The 18,906-nt window shown below is 38.9% G+C and overlaps 1 protein-coding gene across 1 annotated transcript in view; it reads left to right on the plus strand.

The window, feature by feature from the left end:
• Positions 1-2,358: 2,358 nt before the first annotated feature.
• The window catches only part of LOC150085687 (tRNA dimethylallyltransferase), a 254,385-nt gene continuing 237,837 nt past the window's right edge, over positions 2,359-18,906 (plus strand). Inside the window, exon 1 of the mRNA XM_090373447.1 lies at positions 2,359-2,488. Coding sequence (XP_090229573.1) covers positions 2,363-2,488 — 126 coding nt within the window. The 5' untranslated portion in view covers positions 2,359-2,362. The remainder of the gene's footprint in view (positions 2,489-18,906) is intronic.

Raw genomic sequence — 18,906 nt, forward strand, 5'->3', positions numbered from 1 at the left:
AGAAGGATGTAGAGCTGCTGGAACGGGTACAGAGAAGGGCAACAAGATTAGTAAATGGAACAAAGGGTTGCTCTTACGAAGAAAGGCTTAAGTTTTGCAAATTGCAGTGTCTGGAGACTAGGCACCGGCGAGGTGATCTGATAGAGGTGTATAAAGCTTTGAATGGTTTGAGCATGCTCAATGCCAATGGGATTCTTCATCTTGCTCAGAATAATCACCTCAGAGGGCATAAATTCAAATTGAGGAAGGACGGATGTCGGATAGATGTGCGGAAATTTGCCTTTGGCCAGCGGGTGGTTGGTTGGTGGAACCGACTTCCATCACTTGTTGTTGAAGTTGATAGCCTAAACAAATTTAAAGTTCAACTGGACAGGTATTTCGAACGAACGGAGGGGTGAAATGGGAGTGGTTTTTTTTTTTTTTTTTTTTGGCTGATGCTGAATAAGCTTGCTTTCTTGCATCATATGCCTCTACTAATGCTAATGCTAATGCTAAATGCTCCACACCCAGTAGTTTGTCGCTTCCCACGCCTAATGCCTCTTCTGTTTCAGAATCGTCTGAACTTAACTCATTCAAGTCTTGTATTATGTCCTTTCCCTTTTCTATAATTTGTCTCTTTCTTTTTCTTCCCCCCCCTAGACTTTCTTCGTTTTTGTTTTTCCCCCTCTTTTGACCTCTTGTTATTTCCTCTGTTTCCATTAATATGGGGGTATCTTGTCTTATATGTGTAACCCTCTTCCCCTCCTCTGTTCCTGTGATTAAATTCGCTGGTTCTGCTGATGATAATTTTTTTTGTTGCTCCATGTGGCCTTAAAATGACCATATTTCCCTTATTCAAATTCTCTTCACCGTCTTTTTCTTCCCCTCCTCTGATGGCATCTGCATATGATCTAACGGGGCAACTGCCCGCTTTGTGACTCGTCTCTCCACATTTATTGTATGCTTTGGGGCAGTCACTGCTAATATGCCCCATTTCTCTGCAATTATAGCAACGCCTTTTCGTGCAATTCGCGCCTAAATGATCCAAGCTGCCCCATTTCAAGCATTTCTTTTCTACCCCTCTATAGTTCAGAAGTAGTCGATTCCCCATAACATAGATAATGTTTGGAACCGACTTTCTCATTTCCATTTGCACCGTACCTTTCCCCGTATACAACTCTGGAAAGTCTTCCCACGCATGCATTTCTATTTTCCAGACTTTGCCACAGGCCTCAAATGAGTTTTTTAAATATATGTTCGGCATTTCGACTGGATACCGCTCTATTGTGATATATTTCCTAATGCTACCCACCAAGTGAGGGTGTATCACTTGGTTTTCAAATGGGAATTGCAATGTATCTCTTGTCGCACAGTCTTTACAGGCTACCTGGTATTTCCTCAAGGGCAGGAGGGTAAACCCCTGCAATCTGGATAAGTTTACGCATTTCGCTAAACCCTCAATCACTTGTCTTGGTTCGTACTCTGCATCCAGAGTGAATTCCAAGGTCCTCTCACGTATGTAAAAACTGATTTAAAAAAAAAAAAAAAACAACTGTTGTGCCCGCGGGCACTAATCCCACACTGGAAACTTTCGCAGGGTCAGCAAAGAAAACTTAAACTTAATATTAGAACTTACGATATCTAGAAAGACCTTGAAACTTTCTGGAAGAGTAACGTTTAATCCGACCTTTCTTCGGTGGGTGGGCAGGTACTTTATTGCAGACATGACAATCCAGTTGTGAAGATAATCACACAATATGGGAGCTGCTAAAAGGTGTACATGATAATGTATAAGTTAAATTCAATTCAACAAGGCATCATAGGTTTAAGAGTATAAATAATCTATATAATATTGGTGTGAATACACCATAGACCCATCCACCTATAAAAGGCCAACAAGCCTTGTAACGGTGCCGTCTGGGTGGTGGTGCCGACTGATAATAAGTAAAAATAGTCATATCTTTTAGTGAAGTGTTATTTATTCGACGTAGTGCAATACATGGCAACCCCTTGTGAAGGAGCACAATATGAGATTCAGATAAAATTATGCCATTTTACACTACAAACGTAGTTTTTTTGCCTTTAAGAGTGATCTATGGTGTATTCACACCAATATTGTATAGATTATTTATACTCTTAAACCTATGATGCCTTGTTGCATTGAGTTTAACTTACAGTTAAAATAATTTGTAAAATGTGTTTTTCATAAATTTTATTGTGGTCTAATATAAACATTAATTTTTACGATCTAATTGAAATATCTGCGGCCCCATTTTGGCGAGTCTCACATATCTCTGACCTGTATTTTCCGAGGACTGTGACGGTGTCGCCATCCAATGGGAAACTTATAAAATTTTCTGTAATGGCGGCTTCTTTTGTAGCCATGTGTGCGCGTGGATCGTTTCCTGTTATATTTGTACTTGGCGCCACTGGAACAGGGAAGTCAAAATTAGCCATCGAATTAGCCACAAAATATGGTGGAGAAATAATAAGTGCAGACTCAATGCAGGTGAGTTGAGCAAGTTTGCATCCTTCGAGACATCGTTTCTGATTTTCTTTGATATACACCGAAATATTATTGCATCAGGTAATACTTTTTAATTTAGCGGGTTAGGTTTCAGTATGAGGCTCTTACCCATGGATCTTTGTGACAGCAAGTGAATGACAGGTCTAGTTCCGCACACTGCTTCGCAATGATTGACTGTTTATCACCGCAATTTTGTGTTGGAGTGAATGCCGTTTTGCAAGCGAGTACAGTCAGCAGGAATATGATGTATAGGCCTGGAAACTAAACGTTTGTGTTAGACACTTTTTCTCCTTTTGGCGCTGAGCACAGCGGGAGTGCAGTAGCACACGCTCTTTGACTAGACCGGGGGGCCGACCGGGCTAGCCGAGTGGGTAAAGTACCTGCCCGGCAACCCAAAGGTCGCGGGTTCGATTCCTGCCTCGGGCTTGGATCACTGTACTGCAAAAACCTTTGGAGGTGCAATATGGCCACAGAAGCCGATGCGCCAACAACTACCAAATAAAAAAAAAAAAAAAAAACTAGACTGGGGTTCAAGCCCCTGACTGCTGAATACGGTCGATATGCCAACCCGCACTGGACCAGCGTGGCAGATTATGGTCAATTTCCCTCAGCATGAATTGTTGTGGAGGCTTCCACCAATTCGGCACGGATTCATGCGTAAAACAGTTTTTGTAATCTATACCAGTGGTTCCCAAACTACTGAGATTTACGGACCATTTCAAAACTCAAAAAAACTCACCGACCCCTTCAAAATCAAAAAAAAAAAAAGTTTGCAGACTCTTATATATAACATATGCATGTATATGTGTGTATATATATAGGGTTGTTAAAATTAAAGTACAGTCAGTCCTTGTATAACACGATAGTTGTGTTCCTAGAAACCCTCCTGCAATATAAATAACAGGCCCTATGGGAAAAATAGTTAGGTGCTGACCACCCAAGATTGAAAATTTGTAACCAAATCATTACCAAACAATAAATAATCGTAATAAAATATGTATTTTATTACGACTATTACGTAATAAAATATTGCTAATGCTTTTGCTTCTATCGTAAGCAAACTTATTCTTTGTTTGATTTTCTAACCAAACAGATGACAGCCGATCCATCTCTTCCAATTCTTGTGTCTTGATCTAATGGATTTTATTACACCTTGAGTTGTTCCTGCTATGAAAGTTGTTTTTATTTTATCTGCATTCTTTCTAAATCTTAGCATTGCATCATTTAGGCCTGTAGCACATACAACGCCGAAAATTAGAAAGAATGCAGAGAAAATAAGAACTTTCGTAGCAGGAACAACTCAAGGTGACAAGTGTGTTTTTGGCCATAAACGCTAGTATGAGGCCGCTACAAATTTTCCCAGATAAGAATTTTTGACCCAGTCCGCCTCCGTCTATCGATATTGCTTTCCTTTTTCTCTCTGAACCTGTAGTATCTTCACCAGGACGCTTCCTTTTCGCACCTTTTAAGTATTTTACTCATTTTTAGGGAATAAAGCACAATTACAAAATGAGGAGACACGCTTGATACATATAAACAAAGTTGCGTGCATGTAGCAACTGAATAAACAACACAATAATGTATTTCTGCCATAAAGGGAGAGACACACTATTAATACCTCACTAGCTCACATTTTGCTAAAGCACATTTCTGGGGGTTAGTATTTATCAATTGGGGGTTTATTTATCAATGATATTGATGAAGGTATATCAGGCTTAGTGTCGAAGTTTGCAGATGATACAAAGGTTGGCAGGGTTGTTAATGACAGTAATGGCAGTGTGCTACTGCAACAGGATCTAGATAATTTGGGCAGATGGGCTAAGTGGCAACTGAAGTTTAACCTTGACAAATGCAAAGTACTGCATATGGGTAGAAGTAACCCCAGAGAAACATACCAACTGTGTGGTAATACACTTAAGGTGGTAGAAAATGAAAAAGACCTGGGAGTAATTGTGCAGTCAGATATGAAGTTTTCTGAGCAATGCAGACAGGCTGCCAGGGCAGGTCATGGGGTTTTGTCAATGATATATAGGAATTTTGCTAGCAGGGAAAAGGACGTGATTATCCCTCTGTATAAGGCAATGGTCAGGCCACGCCTTGAGTACTGCGTACAGGTCTGGAGGCCTCATTTTAGGAAGGATGTAGATTTACTTGAGCGTATACAGAGAAGGGCAACAAGATTGGTGAGGGGAATGAAGGGATCCTCTTATCAAGAGAGGCTTAAGTTCTGCAAATTGCAGTGGCTGGAGACTAGGCACCTGCGCGGTGCTCTGATTGAGGTGTATAAGGCCTTGAATGGGTTCAGCACGCTGAATTCTGATGGCATCCTTCCGCTTGTTCAGATTACAAACCTAAGGGGGCATAAATTCAAATTAAGAAAGGACAGATGTAGAATAGATGTGCGGAAAGTTGCCTTTAGCCAGCGGGTTGTTAATTGCTGGAACAAACTTCCATCTGTCGTTGTGGAAGTTGATTGGTTGAATAAATTTAAGGAGGAACTGGACAGGCATTTGGAGGGAATGGTGTGTTTTTTTTTTTTTTTTTTTGGCTGATGCTGCATAAGCTCATACACTTGCTTTCTTGCATCACATGCCACTACTACTACTACTACCACCATAAAACAATGAAAACAATTTCCAGTTGCGTTTCTGTGAGTGGAATCTGTTATAAACTGGTAGCAAACTCGATCTAATTGCATTTGCGATAATACCGATAGCTGCAATTGTGTGGGTTTTTACGTTATTATGGTGAAATGTGTATCCACTTCACTAATATAAAAGATATAAATACATTTTCAGAATCTTCTCTCCATTGCTATCATGTTGCATTCAGTTGGAGTGATTCTGCGTTCGACTGCCATTTCTTGTAAACACAAAGGCGAATCGTGTGTAAGCGAATTCGGTTCGTGTTATATACGATATCGTTCCCCTATTTATAAATTGTGTATGATCGAATTTGTGTAGTGTAAACATGTGTTATACGAGGACTGACTGTATCCCTATGTAGAGGGCTCTGGAGCGAGTTCTAAGGCTCATACTGAAGAGAAATTTGGACAACAGGTACAATAAAGAATGTGCTCACCATTGAAAAAAAAAATTAGTTAGAAAATTTGTCACCATATGGTGCTGTGCCAACACAAATCGCTTGAACAGGGCTACAATTGTTCAATGTGTCCTCCATTTTGGTCAACAACAGTTTCCATTCAAATAACAGCATTTTCTACAGCAGAATGTAACATGTCAACTGGAATAGCCAGCACATGATGTCTAATGCTGTCCTTCAGATCTGCCAGAGTTTGACATCCTTCCTGATACACCTGGTTCTTCAAAAAACCCCACAACCAGAAGTTGCATGGGGCGAGGTCCAGCGATTGAGGTGGCCAAGATGTCTTGAAAACACGGCTGAAGACCCGTTCGTCTGTAAAGTGTTGCCTTAGCAATCTTTGGACACAATGGTGGCGCACCACCTTGCATGAATATGGTATCCCGAAGGCACCCACGTTGTTGCAGCTCTGGTACTGCGAAATTTGCCAACATTTCATAATATCACTGTCCAGTGAAGGAACAGATGCAGGGTCCAGTTGGTGTTACCTGTTCAAAAAAATATGGCCCAATCATGAATGTGGCCATAAAACCACACCGCACTGTCACTTTTGGAGAATGCAATGGGACCTCTTGGATAACTCAAGGGTTTTCTGTTGCTCAAATACGACAGTTTTGTGTATTCACTTGTCCATGTAAGCAGAAGTGGGCTTCATCACTCCAAAGGATGTTCCATGGCCAAGTGATATCCACTGTCATTCGCGCCAGAAACTGAAGTGCGTACGTGAAACGAATATTTGCATCACCATGCTTTAGCTGCTGTAGCATGTACATCTTGTAAGGATAGTACTGCAACACCTGATGCATTACTAGCCTTACAGTGGAATATGGCATGTCCACTTCACAACAAATAGCTGGCACACTTGCGCTACCACATGGAGATTGACTTGATAAATCCACGACAGCCATAGCTACATCTTCAACACAAGACGAGTCCACTCGTTTTCGACCTCTATCTGGTTGAACACCAAGATGTCCTGTCGCTTCAACTTTTGTAATTATTTTGCTGACAGCACAAACGGCCATAGGTCCACGCCTTATGTGCTTCTGATGCCGGAATGCTCTGTTAGCCGCAGCTGCATTGTTGCTGTTCTGATACACTAATAGCACCTTTTCCTGTAAGGATAGTACCGCAACACCTGATGGTGCATGTGCATATACATAGTGCAGGCAAACATCTACTATATGCTTTTGAAGACTGCTTTGCTTTTATACAGTACAGTAGAGCTGAGTAGTGGTGCTGTGGCAATAACTTACGATTATTCAAATAACATAAGTTATTTGCATAATCGTAACTAAGATAGTTACGTGCCATACAGTGAAAAATTTTGTAACCAATTTTTTTTCTCAATAAATGGAGAGCGCATTCTTTATTGTACCTGTTGTCCAAATTTCTCTTCAGTACGAGCTTTAGAACTCGCTCCAGAGCCCTCTACATAGGGACACTTTAATTTTAACAACCCTGAATATATATATATGGTCGACTACCATTTTGCACCCCCCCCAGAACTGGTCTATGGACCCCAGTTTGGGAAACGCGTCTATAGTATACAAGATTATGGACACTGTTTTTCGCTTGAATCCTTCCGAATTGGTGGCATAAACCAGTTGTTCTCGACCTTTTTTGCTTGTGGCCCACTTCTGAGTTTCATTCACCTCTGTACATCTTCTAACCAGTGTGAAGCAGTGGGCAGAGCTAAACCTGTCCACTTGGTGTCACAAAGATCCATCAGTAAGAGCTTTGTACTGAACCCTTAAGCATCACAATTAGAGCACTTCAGTTCAAACCTGTTATTCTGGTGGTGCATGTGCATATACACCGATGAGCCAAAACATTATGACCACCTACCTAATATGATGTTGGTCCTCCACACGCAGCCAAAACGGCTTGTACCCGGCGAGGCATGGATGCTACAAGATATCTAAATGTGTCTTGTAGTATCTGGTACCAACACTTAACCAGCAGATCCTTTTAACTCCTGTAAGGTCCGTGGTTGAGATGCTGCAGATTGGAGTTGCTGTTCCAACACAAACCAAAAATGCTCGATGGGATTGATGTCTGGAGAAATTGGAGGCCAGGGCAATACCTGGAAGTCACTTCCCCAGGTAAAGTGATTTATCCGACCAGACGACCTTCTTCCAATCACTCAAGGTCCAGTTTCGATGCTCGTGTGCTCATTGTAGGCACTGTCGCCAGCGAACCGTGGTTAGCATGGGCACTCGGATTGGCCTATGGCTATGCAGCCCCATTTTTAGCAGGTTTTAACTCCCATCACCAGCATTCCAGTTACCGGAGAGTTGTGCCACAGTCGCCTTTGTGATGCTGCTTACCATCCGTGTGAGTCTTTGCTCACCTCTAGCATCGATGAGCCATGGTCGTCCAACACCTCACCGGGTGGTTTGTGAGTTTCCCCTCCTTGGACCACTTTTGGTAGGTACTAACCACAGCTGACTATAGGCATCCCAACAGCTGTGCCATTTTGGATATGCTCTGACCCAGTCATCTGGCCATTACAATTTGGCCCTTGTCAAACTCGCTTAAGTCCTCTGCCTTTCCCATCTGAAGAACAAGAGTAACACTGATTAACGGAGCTCAGTATCAGGTGTTTTATACCATGTCCCGACCCGTGCACGCGCCGTAGTTCACCTGTAGTTGCTTCGATTTGTATAACGACTTGCTGGTCATAATGTTTTGGCTCATCGGTATATATAAAAGTTTGGGGAGTAAAAATATTTCTTTAAGTGTCTGAGTTACATAATATGCCATTGGTCCATTTTACTTGAAATTTCTGCGCTAGTCTACAGCTGTAAAATGTAAACTAGCATAGAAATTTCAAGGACATAAACCATAATGAAATCTTAGTTCACAAGGATAAATCCATAAGTACAGATACAGTCAGTCCTCGTATAGCAATATAGTTATGTTCCTAGAAACCCTCGTGCAATATAAACAACAGGCCCTATGGGAAAAATAGGGTTAGGTGCCGACCACCTAAGATTGAACACACGTTTGTAACCGAAACATTAACAAACACAATAAATTATCGTAATAAAATACGTAAGTATTTTATTACGATAATTTACTATTATCGACTATTACGTAATAAAATATTGCTAATGCTTTTGCTTGTATCATAAGCAAACTTGTTTTTTGTTTGATTTTCTATTGAAACAGATGACAGCCGTTCCATCTCTTCCAATTCTTTGTGTCTTGATCTAATGGATTTTAATTACTTCCTGCTATGAAAGTTGTTTTTATGCATCTTTCTAATTCTCGGTGTTGCCTCATTTAGGCCTCTAGCACGTGCAATATCACATGGTCTTTCATTTCGCTCAAAGTGTTTAACAATTTCATATTTGTTCTCTATCGACAGAGGCGGATTGGCCATAAGCCTTACCGGGGAAACCCCGGTGGGCCGGAGGCCGGTGTGATTTTGGCCATAAACCATAGTATGAGGCCACTATAAATTTTCCTGGGTAAGAATTTTTGATCCAGTCCACCTCTGTTTATCGATATTGCTTTTCTTTTTCTCTCTGAATCTGCAGTGTCTTCACCGGGACGCTTCCTTTTCACACCTTTTAAGTATTTTACTCATTTTTAGGGAATAAAGCACAATTACAAAACGAGGAGCACGCTTGATACACATAAACAAAGCTGCGCGCGTGTAGCAACTGAATAAACTACACCGTAAAGGCAGAGATACGCTATTAACACCTCACATTTTACTAAAGCACATTTCTGGGGGTTACTACCATAAAACAATAAAAACAATTTCCAGTTGCGTTTCTGCTAGTGGAATCTGTTATAAACTGGTAGTAAACTCGATCTAATTGCATTTACGATAATACCGATAGCTAGAATTGTGTGGGTTTTTACCTTATTGCGGTGAAATGTGTTTCGCCTTCACTGATATAAAAAAACATAAATACATTTTCAGAATCTTCTCTTCATTCCTATCGTGTTGCGTTCAGTTGGGGTGATTCCGTGTTCGACTGCCATTTGTAATGAATTGTGCATAAGCGAATTCGGTTCGTGTTATATAAGATATCATTCCCCTATTTATAAATCGTGTATGATCGAATTCATGTAGTGTAAACACGTGTTATACGAGGACTGACTGTACTCTCAGATAGACAAGGAAAGTTGGGACTTCATTGTTCAGGTGCTGGTTAAATGTACCTTGAAAATCATTGAAAATGCTTTGTAGATATTTTTGTGTTGTGAACCAAGTCTAAGATCCTGTAAAAGGCATCCTTGGTGCATGATCCCAGCCTGAAGCACATAGCTACCTGAGTACTTTGAGCTACAAGGCTTTCCATTCTTTTTTTGGGATATTTTTGTTTCATTTATTTTTCTGAGCACCGGGAGAAGGGTAGTTGGTTGATATGAGTTGGGCTCAGTGTTTGGTTTGTCATGCCCTTTCAATTTTGAGTAGTGGAAGTGCCTTAAGAGAGAGAGATATTGTTTTATACAGGGTTGTCAGTGTTTGGGGGTGTGTGTGGGGGGGGGGGGCTGCCTCTAATTAACCTATCATTTGTTGATTACAAAAACAACTTTGTGTTCTTTAGTTAGAGTTTTGAAATACATAGCAGTGTCCAGATTCACCAAACCTTATTCTTTCAAGCATTTCTACATAAATATATCTGACTTTCAATCCTAACTAGTCAGAAAACCACAGTAACTGAAGAACTCATTTTGAAAATACCCAGAATTCCTGAAACTCGTTCTTAAAAGCCTTTGATTGATTCTAAGTTTCCAAGTAGAAACTTAGAATCAATGTCTGAACTCCAACTCTTTAACCACTTTCCAGCAGTACCTCTAGACACGAGTGCTCATTTTGTTCCCTAGCTAGCTGGAAGGTTTCAAGTAACTTGGACACGTGATTTAAACCGTATTGAGTGAGACAAATCTGTGTTTATTAGCCATAGAACACGGGCATACTGAGTGTTTATTTTTAACATTGCATTGTGAGAAATAACAGTGGTTCTTAGATCACTGTTTCTCATTTTTATAAATGGCATCGATGGGAGTTAGAGGCCGTGATGTCAAAAATTTGCATACAACATAATCGGTGACAGGCAGTGCTGTTTCAGGATGATTTGAACAGATTTCAGGGATGGTCAGAGAAGTGGCAGCTATATTTTAATTTAACTGAATGCAAGGTCTTGCACATGGAGAGTGGCAGTCGCCAAATAAATTGTACACTTGGTGGGGTTTAATTGGAAATGGTGGAGGAGGAATGGGATCTGGGAGTTAAGATACAGGAAGATATGAAGTTTTCTGAACAGGGTAGGCAGGCAGGCAGGAAAGCCCAATGGTGTCATATTGATGATTTATCGAACGTTATCCTGTAGAGATCGGGAGGTCATAATCCCACTGTATAAGGTATTTGGAATACAGTGTTCGAGTATGGAGACCTAATCTGAAAACAAACATTGAGCTTCTTGAAAGGGTCCAAAGATGAACATCTCAAATGGTAAAATCAGCAAAAGGACGACCGTATGAGGAAGGATTCCGATTATCTGGGCTACAGAGCTTGGCAACCAGGCACCTCAGAGATGACCTTATTGAGGTTTATAAGGCTCTGAGAGGGATTAGTAAAATGAATGTGGAATTTTCACTGTTATAAAGAATTCCAGAACTAGGGACCACGAATTCAAATTGCAGTGGTTGAGGCAGTACCACCCTTAGACCTGGAAAGAGGGTCTCCGGCAAGAGGGCTCCATATATCACAAACACAAAAAAATAAATTTATTAAATAAGAGATAAAAAATGAAATATTCAGAATCAAATCACATAAAATAATTGTTAAGAACGATGTACACAACATAATTTTAATTTTTCAATTTTTTACATTTACTTTAATTTACATTTTTTGATGAAAATATATTCAAATTTTGTACACTTTGAATACATTTACATTTTATTTTTTAATCCTTTAGATAATTGAGAATGAGTACAAGTTGAGATCGTGATAGAAATAGAAAATACGAAAGTGGAGCTCAGAAAAGAAAAAAACCTAAAATGAAAAACGAAATAGAACATCTTCAAAGAGGCGTTCTACTTAAATTTTTAAAAACTGGAAACAATGGAAGTGAACTAATTTCTGTCGAGCATGACCCAGATAAAATTTGCAAGCAGGACATTACAAATTCTTTATTTAATGAAGATTTAATTACTGATCAAAACAATGAAAATGAGCAAGAAAATTATTCTCAAATCGCACAAATGGACAAATCTACAACTTGAACAGGTCGGATGAAATCTCTGCAACTTCATATTCTTTACTAAATGAATTAATTATTGGTCAAAAAAATGAGAATGAAAAAGAGAATTATTAATATCAAATTCACAACTCAAAAGCAACAAACTCTGGCCTGCTGTTAGAAGTTTAAGAAAATTACATTCATGAAATCGGCAAATTGGACGAGACAGATGAAACCTCTGGAGCTTTACTATGTTTATTGGATGATGATCCTGGAAAATGGCCGTCACATCTTTCTGACAGCGTGACAAATGTTTCTAGCAAAACACACTCCGATTCAAATTAATGATTGTGATTTTCCATTGGATGAACATCGCAGAAAATTTAGTATTTCACTTTACACCAAAATTCTTTTAAATGGGGAAAGAAACTGTAGAAACTGGCTTTTATATTCTAAGTTCAAAGGCAAAGTATTTTGTTTAGATACTACACATGCAATCACTAGAACTGAATAAGCAGCAAACAGTTGATAGTATTCAACAAAGACAAGTAAATGCTGATATAGAATATTGGTGTGATATTCTTAAAAGAATAGTATTATGTGTCCAGTATTTAGCCAAGCATAATGATGCCTTTCTTAGCACTAACAGCACAATATTTACAGGAAACAATTGGAATATTTCTAGGTTTAGTAGAAATGATTTTGAAATTTGATGCTAGAATGGCCAAACATGTAAGATGGATAAAAAAATGATGAAATAAATGAACACTATCTAGGATGGAGAATTCAAAATAAGTTATTGATTTAATGGTTAATGAAAATGGGAGAAGAAATCATACATAAAAAAAAAAAAAGTAAATATTACTCATTTGAACTAGATTGTACAAAAGTAATGTTGAACAACTAACATTTATTATACGAATTGTTGAACTATCAGAAGAAGAAAACAAGGAAGTCAAAATTATTGAGCATTTCATTGGTTTTATACCTGCTGTAAAAAGTACAGGTTTTGACTTGCGAAAAACCGAAATAACTTTCAATTATAGGCATTGATTTAAAAGATTGTTGAGGACAATGATAATGATGCTAACATGGTTGGTAAAGAAAAAGGTGTATAGGCCAGAATTTTGGGCGAAAATCCATTTTTGTGCCATGCATGGAGCATAATTTGAATTTTTTACTAGGCATCATGGCCTCAACTGTGCCAATAGCGATGACATTTTTTGGAACAATTCAAAGATTATATATGATATTTTCTGGATCTGCCCAAAGATGGAATACCTTGATAAAACACATCAAATTTGACCTTACAGCCACTCTCGGGCACATATTGGGAATGTTGACTAAATGCTTTTAAAGCAATTAGCTTTAATTTAGACAAGATACGAGATGCACTAGAAGAGTTAAGTGAAACAACACTCACTAAAATCCTCAAATAAAGAGCAAATCATGGTCTTTGGCAGAAAATGAAATTAATTTTGAATTTGCACTATCCACATTTATTTGGTATGAACTGTTGCTTGCTATTAATAATGTTAGCAAAAGCTTACCAAAAACCAAACAGATCTAAGTTTGGCTATTTCACTTTTAAAAGGATTAAAAAAAAAAATTAAATTTTAGAGAAAATGGTTTTTCTAAATCAAAGAAACTGCATGTGAAATATGCAACAAAAGTGACATTCCAATAAAATATAAGGAAATTAGAACAAGGAAATGAAAACATTTGCATGACTATGTAGGAGAAGATTCATATATAAAAATAACCCCAAAACTAATTTCTGTAGGCTATTTTTTTTTACTGGCCATTATAGATAAAAGTATAGTCTCGAATGAAGAGAGATTTGAACAAATTGAGCAACACCCTGCTGTTTTCAGTTTTCTTTATAATATCCCAGCATTGAAAATTTTACAAGAAGAAGTTAAGAAATACTGTATTGATCTGGATATTGCTTTATGAGATGGTGAAAATTGCGATATCAGTGATAGCGATTTATATGATGAAATTAAAATATTTAATGTTTCTGCGATAACGCTAATGTACATTGTTTGAATCTATGTAAATTCATGGTTCATTTTCCGAATCTGAGTGTTGCTTTAAGAATTTTATTGACAATTCCAGTTGCAACTGCCTCAGCATAGTGAAGTTTCTCCAAATTGAAATTAATAAACTAAGAACTACGATGATTCAAGAAAGGTCTTCTAATTTGGCATTACTGTCATAGAACACATTATGTGAAAATCTTGATTATAACAACATAATTAGTGATTTTCCTGAAATGAAGGCAAGAAAAATAAATTTAATGGAATAAATATATAATGATTTATGAATTATGTATGTGTTTATTTTATTACTCCTCCAAACATTGCTGGCCCATTAACAGAACACCCAGACGTGCAATAATAATTAAATTCAGTTGTTTTTGATATTTTGCCGACTTTCAGTCCTATAAAAACCATAGCTTTATACATATTTTTCGATTTTGTCATTGCAAAGGTATAACATTTTATTTAACAGTTCATTAGCTTGATTTATAACTTTTAAAATATTTAGGCATGTGATATGTAGGCCTCTGTTTGTACTCTTGCCTCAGGCCCTATAAATGTTACGGATGGGCCTGGGTTTTTTTTTTTTTTTTTTTTTATGAAAACCCCAAACACGAAAGGTATCAAAACCTATAGTACTTAGTACCGTGCATGGGTTGAAGGAGAAGTATGGGGGGGAGGGGGGTGCCGGAAACTTTGCTCTAGAGACTAAACATGGGTTTCATCACTTCAAGCCTCCAATAAGCAAAGTGGTGGTATTTCACCGGTTGATGATTTGAGGTTTAGATTAGATTGTAAGAAGTTTTATTTTAGCTAGCAAGTCGCTGATTGCTGGAACAAATTGCCCTCGCAGGTAGCTGATGCTGACAGTTGGAATAAATACAGAGGTCAACTGTACAGTTACCTGTGTGACATGGGAAGCATATTTGTATTTTCTTATCTACTTGGTGTTTTTTTTTTTTTTTTCTTCTGTTCTGCCAGTGCAGCAAAGGCCTGTGGCTACTTTGCACTATATGGCAATTACTATTACTATTGCGACTGAGAGAATGCCCCTTCTCTGCATAGTGCTTGATATCAAAGCAAACCACTTGTTTGCTTTATTCTGAAGTGTGACCATAACACAAAGACACCAGTAACACCAAGTGGCCAAATAAAACCGCCTCAAGTTATAGCTAGTGCAACCAATGAATATTCTTTGCTGTACTTCCAACATAGATCTGATTCAAAACAGTTCAAACACTGGTTCTTCCCGGTGGCATCTATATTGAATATAGAGAACTGAATTCTTGAATCACAAAGAAATTCACTCTGCTTGGTAATTGTATTATGTAGATTGCATGCATACAGTTCTTCCATGAAGTCATTTGGCTGTAGAAGGTTTTGATCATGATATACCTGTTTGCTAGATAAGATTTTATGCAGTTGTAGAGGTTCTCTGGGATCTTTGCATATCGGAGATGACCCAGGACGCTCGGCCACCATAAGGCGTCGAATGCTCCGGAAAAGTCCACAGAGATGACCAGGAAATATTTAGATTCACAATTTCTGGCTGCTGCAATAATATTCTGCAGTGCATCGGTAGATTTGCCTGTCTTAAAGCCATATTGATTCGATGCCGCAAGCCCTGCAGACTCACAGTGTGCCTCTAGCCGTGATTGATCGAAGTTGTTCCAACATTTTACTGAGGACAGACAGTAGGTCTGTATGACTCTGGGAGCTCCTGTGGTTTGCGCAGATTCTTTAATATTAGGTGAACTCTCTCCATTTTCCAGTCCGTAGGAAATGCCCCGGAGTCCTGGTTGTATAGGTCCAGTATTGGTTTAGGTTCATATTCAGTCGCTTTTTTGACAATTTCCAGTTCAAAAAGGTCATTTCCCGGTATCTTCTTGTTTCGTATACTGTAAGCAGCAGCAGCAAGCTCTTGTGTAGTGAAAGCCTGTTTTTTGTCCACGGTACTGTAGCTGGCATTTTCTATTTCCAGTTGTTGCTGCTCACGGGTATGGCCCTTGTCTGGTCTCTTAAAGGTAGTTTCCAAGATGTTGCTTATAGAGTCCTGCCCAGTAGTTGTCATCTGACCCTGCGACGTTTTTGTAGAGGGGATGACCTCTCCCTGGGGAAGTTTGTTCATGGTCATCCTATAGACCACTCCCCATGGTTCAAAGTTGGTGACAGTGTACACGAGGTGCTCCTGAGGCAGCTTTTTATGCTGCCTGATCATCACAGTGTAAGCATTCCTCGCCTCCCTGTATTGGTTCCTTAGGTATTCGAGTTCATCTTCGGGCCAGGACCTCCTTGCTGTCTGAAAGCACTGGTTCTCTGGTTGACCTCACGTCTTAAGAGTCTGCAATTCTCAGGACCACCAGGGCACATCACCCGGAACAGGATTTTTATTACTTAATGGCAGTGTTGGCAGCAGCGACAACAATGCCCGTAACTTTATGTTGGTGGGAATCCAAGTTGATGTTGGCTATGGTGTCAGTTCGGAGAGCAGCAGCAGCAGCTGCTGACAGGGAGTCCCCGAACAGTGGCCAGTTTGCCTTTTGTATGGAGAAATGTTGTAGCTGCATGTTGAATCTGTGAACTATCTCGAGCTAGTAGTTTGCGCGGTGTCCAACAGATGTTGAGTATTGCTGTTTCCCTCTAAATTTTAAAATATCCCGTGGTCCCCAGTGAGTTTTCTGCATTAGTAGATAATTTTATTATTTTTTATTTTATTTTTTTTATGAAAACCCCAAACACAAAAGGTATCAAAACCTGTAGTACTTAGTACTGCGCATGGATTGAAGGAGAAGTATGGGGGGAGGTGGATGCCGGAAACTTTGCTCTAGAGACTAAACATGGGTTTCACCACTTCAAGCCTCCAATAAGCAAAGTGGTGGTATTTCACCGGTTGATGAGCCATTATAATTAACTTAACTTTACAAGCGCTATAGCTTAAACTCATTTAAACACTATAGCTTAAACTCATGATATAAAGTTTATATGTAATACATATAAACTTTATATCATGATATATATTTAATAATGTACACTTGATAGCACAATATGTATGGTTTGAATGGTTTGAGCATGCTCAATGCTGATGGGATTCTTCCTCTTGCTCAGAATAATCACCTGAGAGGGCATAAATTCAAATTGAGAAAAGACAGATGTAGGATAGACGTGCGGAAATTTGCCTTTAGCCAGTGGGGTAGTTGGTTTGTGGAACAGACTTCCATCCCTTGTTGTGGAAGTTAATAGCCTAAATAAATTTAAGGCTCAGCTGGACAGGTATTTTGAACGAACAGAGGGGTGAAGTGGAAGTGGGTTTTTTTTTTTTTGAGTGATTCTGCATAAGCTTGCTTTCTTGCATCAAATGCCTCTGCTAATGCTAATTTTTCTTTTATGTACAGTGCCAGGTTTCTCTCTTTTTAAACACCAGCAGTAGTCGGCCATCATGCTTGTATTCTACCTTCCTTGGTACCTCTGCTCTATTTCCTTTATGTCCTGATGGAATCTCTCCCCTTGTTCTTTGCTCATCTGTGCAAGATTTTGGGGGAAAGAATCAACATGGGCATGCAAAAAGTGAATTTTGTTGCTCATATTGCAACCTGAATTGCGAACTTTTCGAGCAATTTTCTGATAATGAACAATTCTAAAAATGATAATTTTCTGATAATGAACAATTTTCTCATAATCCTGTGATTTATGATTTCCTAGAAAGTTTTTGATTACTTTTAAAAGTAATCCAGGCTTCCCTTTCAACATCAGTCATAGTAGTTTAAAACTGACCGTCTAAAACCAATTTTCTAATTTGGGGACCAATGAAGATACCCTCCTTAAGTTTTGCGTCAGATAAATCGGGAAATTTACTACTTATAGCAGTTTCCATCCTTATTCAGTGCTTTAACAAATTGCTTCATTATGCCTAACATGATATGCAGTGGAGGTAAAAGTATTTTATCTGGCTTCACCACACTTTTGAGCACAATATTTTTTGACCCTGGTGTAAGATTGTGCCTCCGAGGCCATTGCTTCTTTGTCCAATGCAGCGCTTTAGCTCTGCTGTCCCATTCACAAATAAAGCATTGCATTTTAGTGTACCCACCCTGTTGCCCCAACAACATACATAACACTTTTAAGTCTCCACATAGTTGCCATTCGTGATCTTGATATTTAATTTTCTACAGAAGCAACTTAAGATTGTCATAAGTTTCTTTTAAGTAGACTGAATGAGCAACTGGCACAAAAAATGTGTACTTATCTCCATTGTACAAGAGAACACCTTTTAAACTAGTCTTAGAAGAGTTTATAAATAGTCTCCATTCACTAGGAACATATGGAGCTCCTAAGGCACTTATTAAACCAGCGATATCACTGCAATATACGAGAAGACCTTGTGAAAAATACTGTATAAACTCCCTTTCACGATTTCTGTACCAGGAAAATGATGTACCTGGAGCAAGTAAGCTCTTCGCTTGAAATCTGGATCCCAGAATTTCAGTAGCATACTTTGGAAGACCTAAGTCCCTTACTAAATCGTTCATTTTGACTTGCGTGAATTGCTGTGGCGTTAAAATATTTTCTGGTTGAAAACATTCCTCTTCACTAACCTCTTTAGCTTCTGCTTCGGTGGAAGAAGATGTGGACTCCAAAGTTTCTGGTGGAGATTTTACAGCCAGATCAGGTCCATGTGGAACCAGTCTTAAGGCTGACAGTAGATCTGGATATTTGATGTCCTTTTTATTTTTTGAATTGTAACCTTTGATGTCCATGCACAAAACTAACATTCAGCATGGCTAAGTGGCTTGCGCCACACCATAGGAATAGCAAATGGCAAGCACACCTTTTTTCCTTGACTCCATTTTCTAAGATGTTCGACACATGTATGGCATCTTTATGCAGTGCCCACGAGTTATCCCGATCGCTTAGTTTTATGTCAAAGTGTGCATAAATACAATTTTTTTTACAAAATCGATAATATTTCGCCTCTGCTTTACAGGAACAAAACAATCACATATGTAACAAAATATGTCGGGACTGTTTATACACTTTCTGGTTGTCATACTAA

The sequence above is a fragment of the Mastigoproctus giganteus genome, chromosome 5 (genome assembly GCF_048544385.1).
Source record: "Mastigoproctus giganteus isolate SK-2022 chromosome 5, ASM4854438v1, whole genome shotgun sequence".
NCBI classification, from domain to species: Eukaryota; Metazoa; Arthropoda; class Arachnida; order Uropygi; family Thelyphonidae; genus Mastigoproctus; species Mastigoproctus giganteus.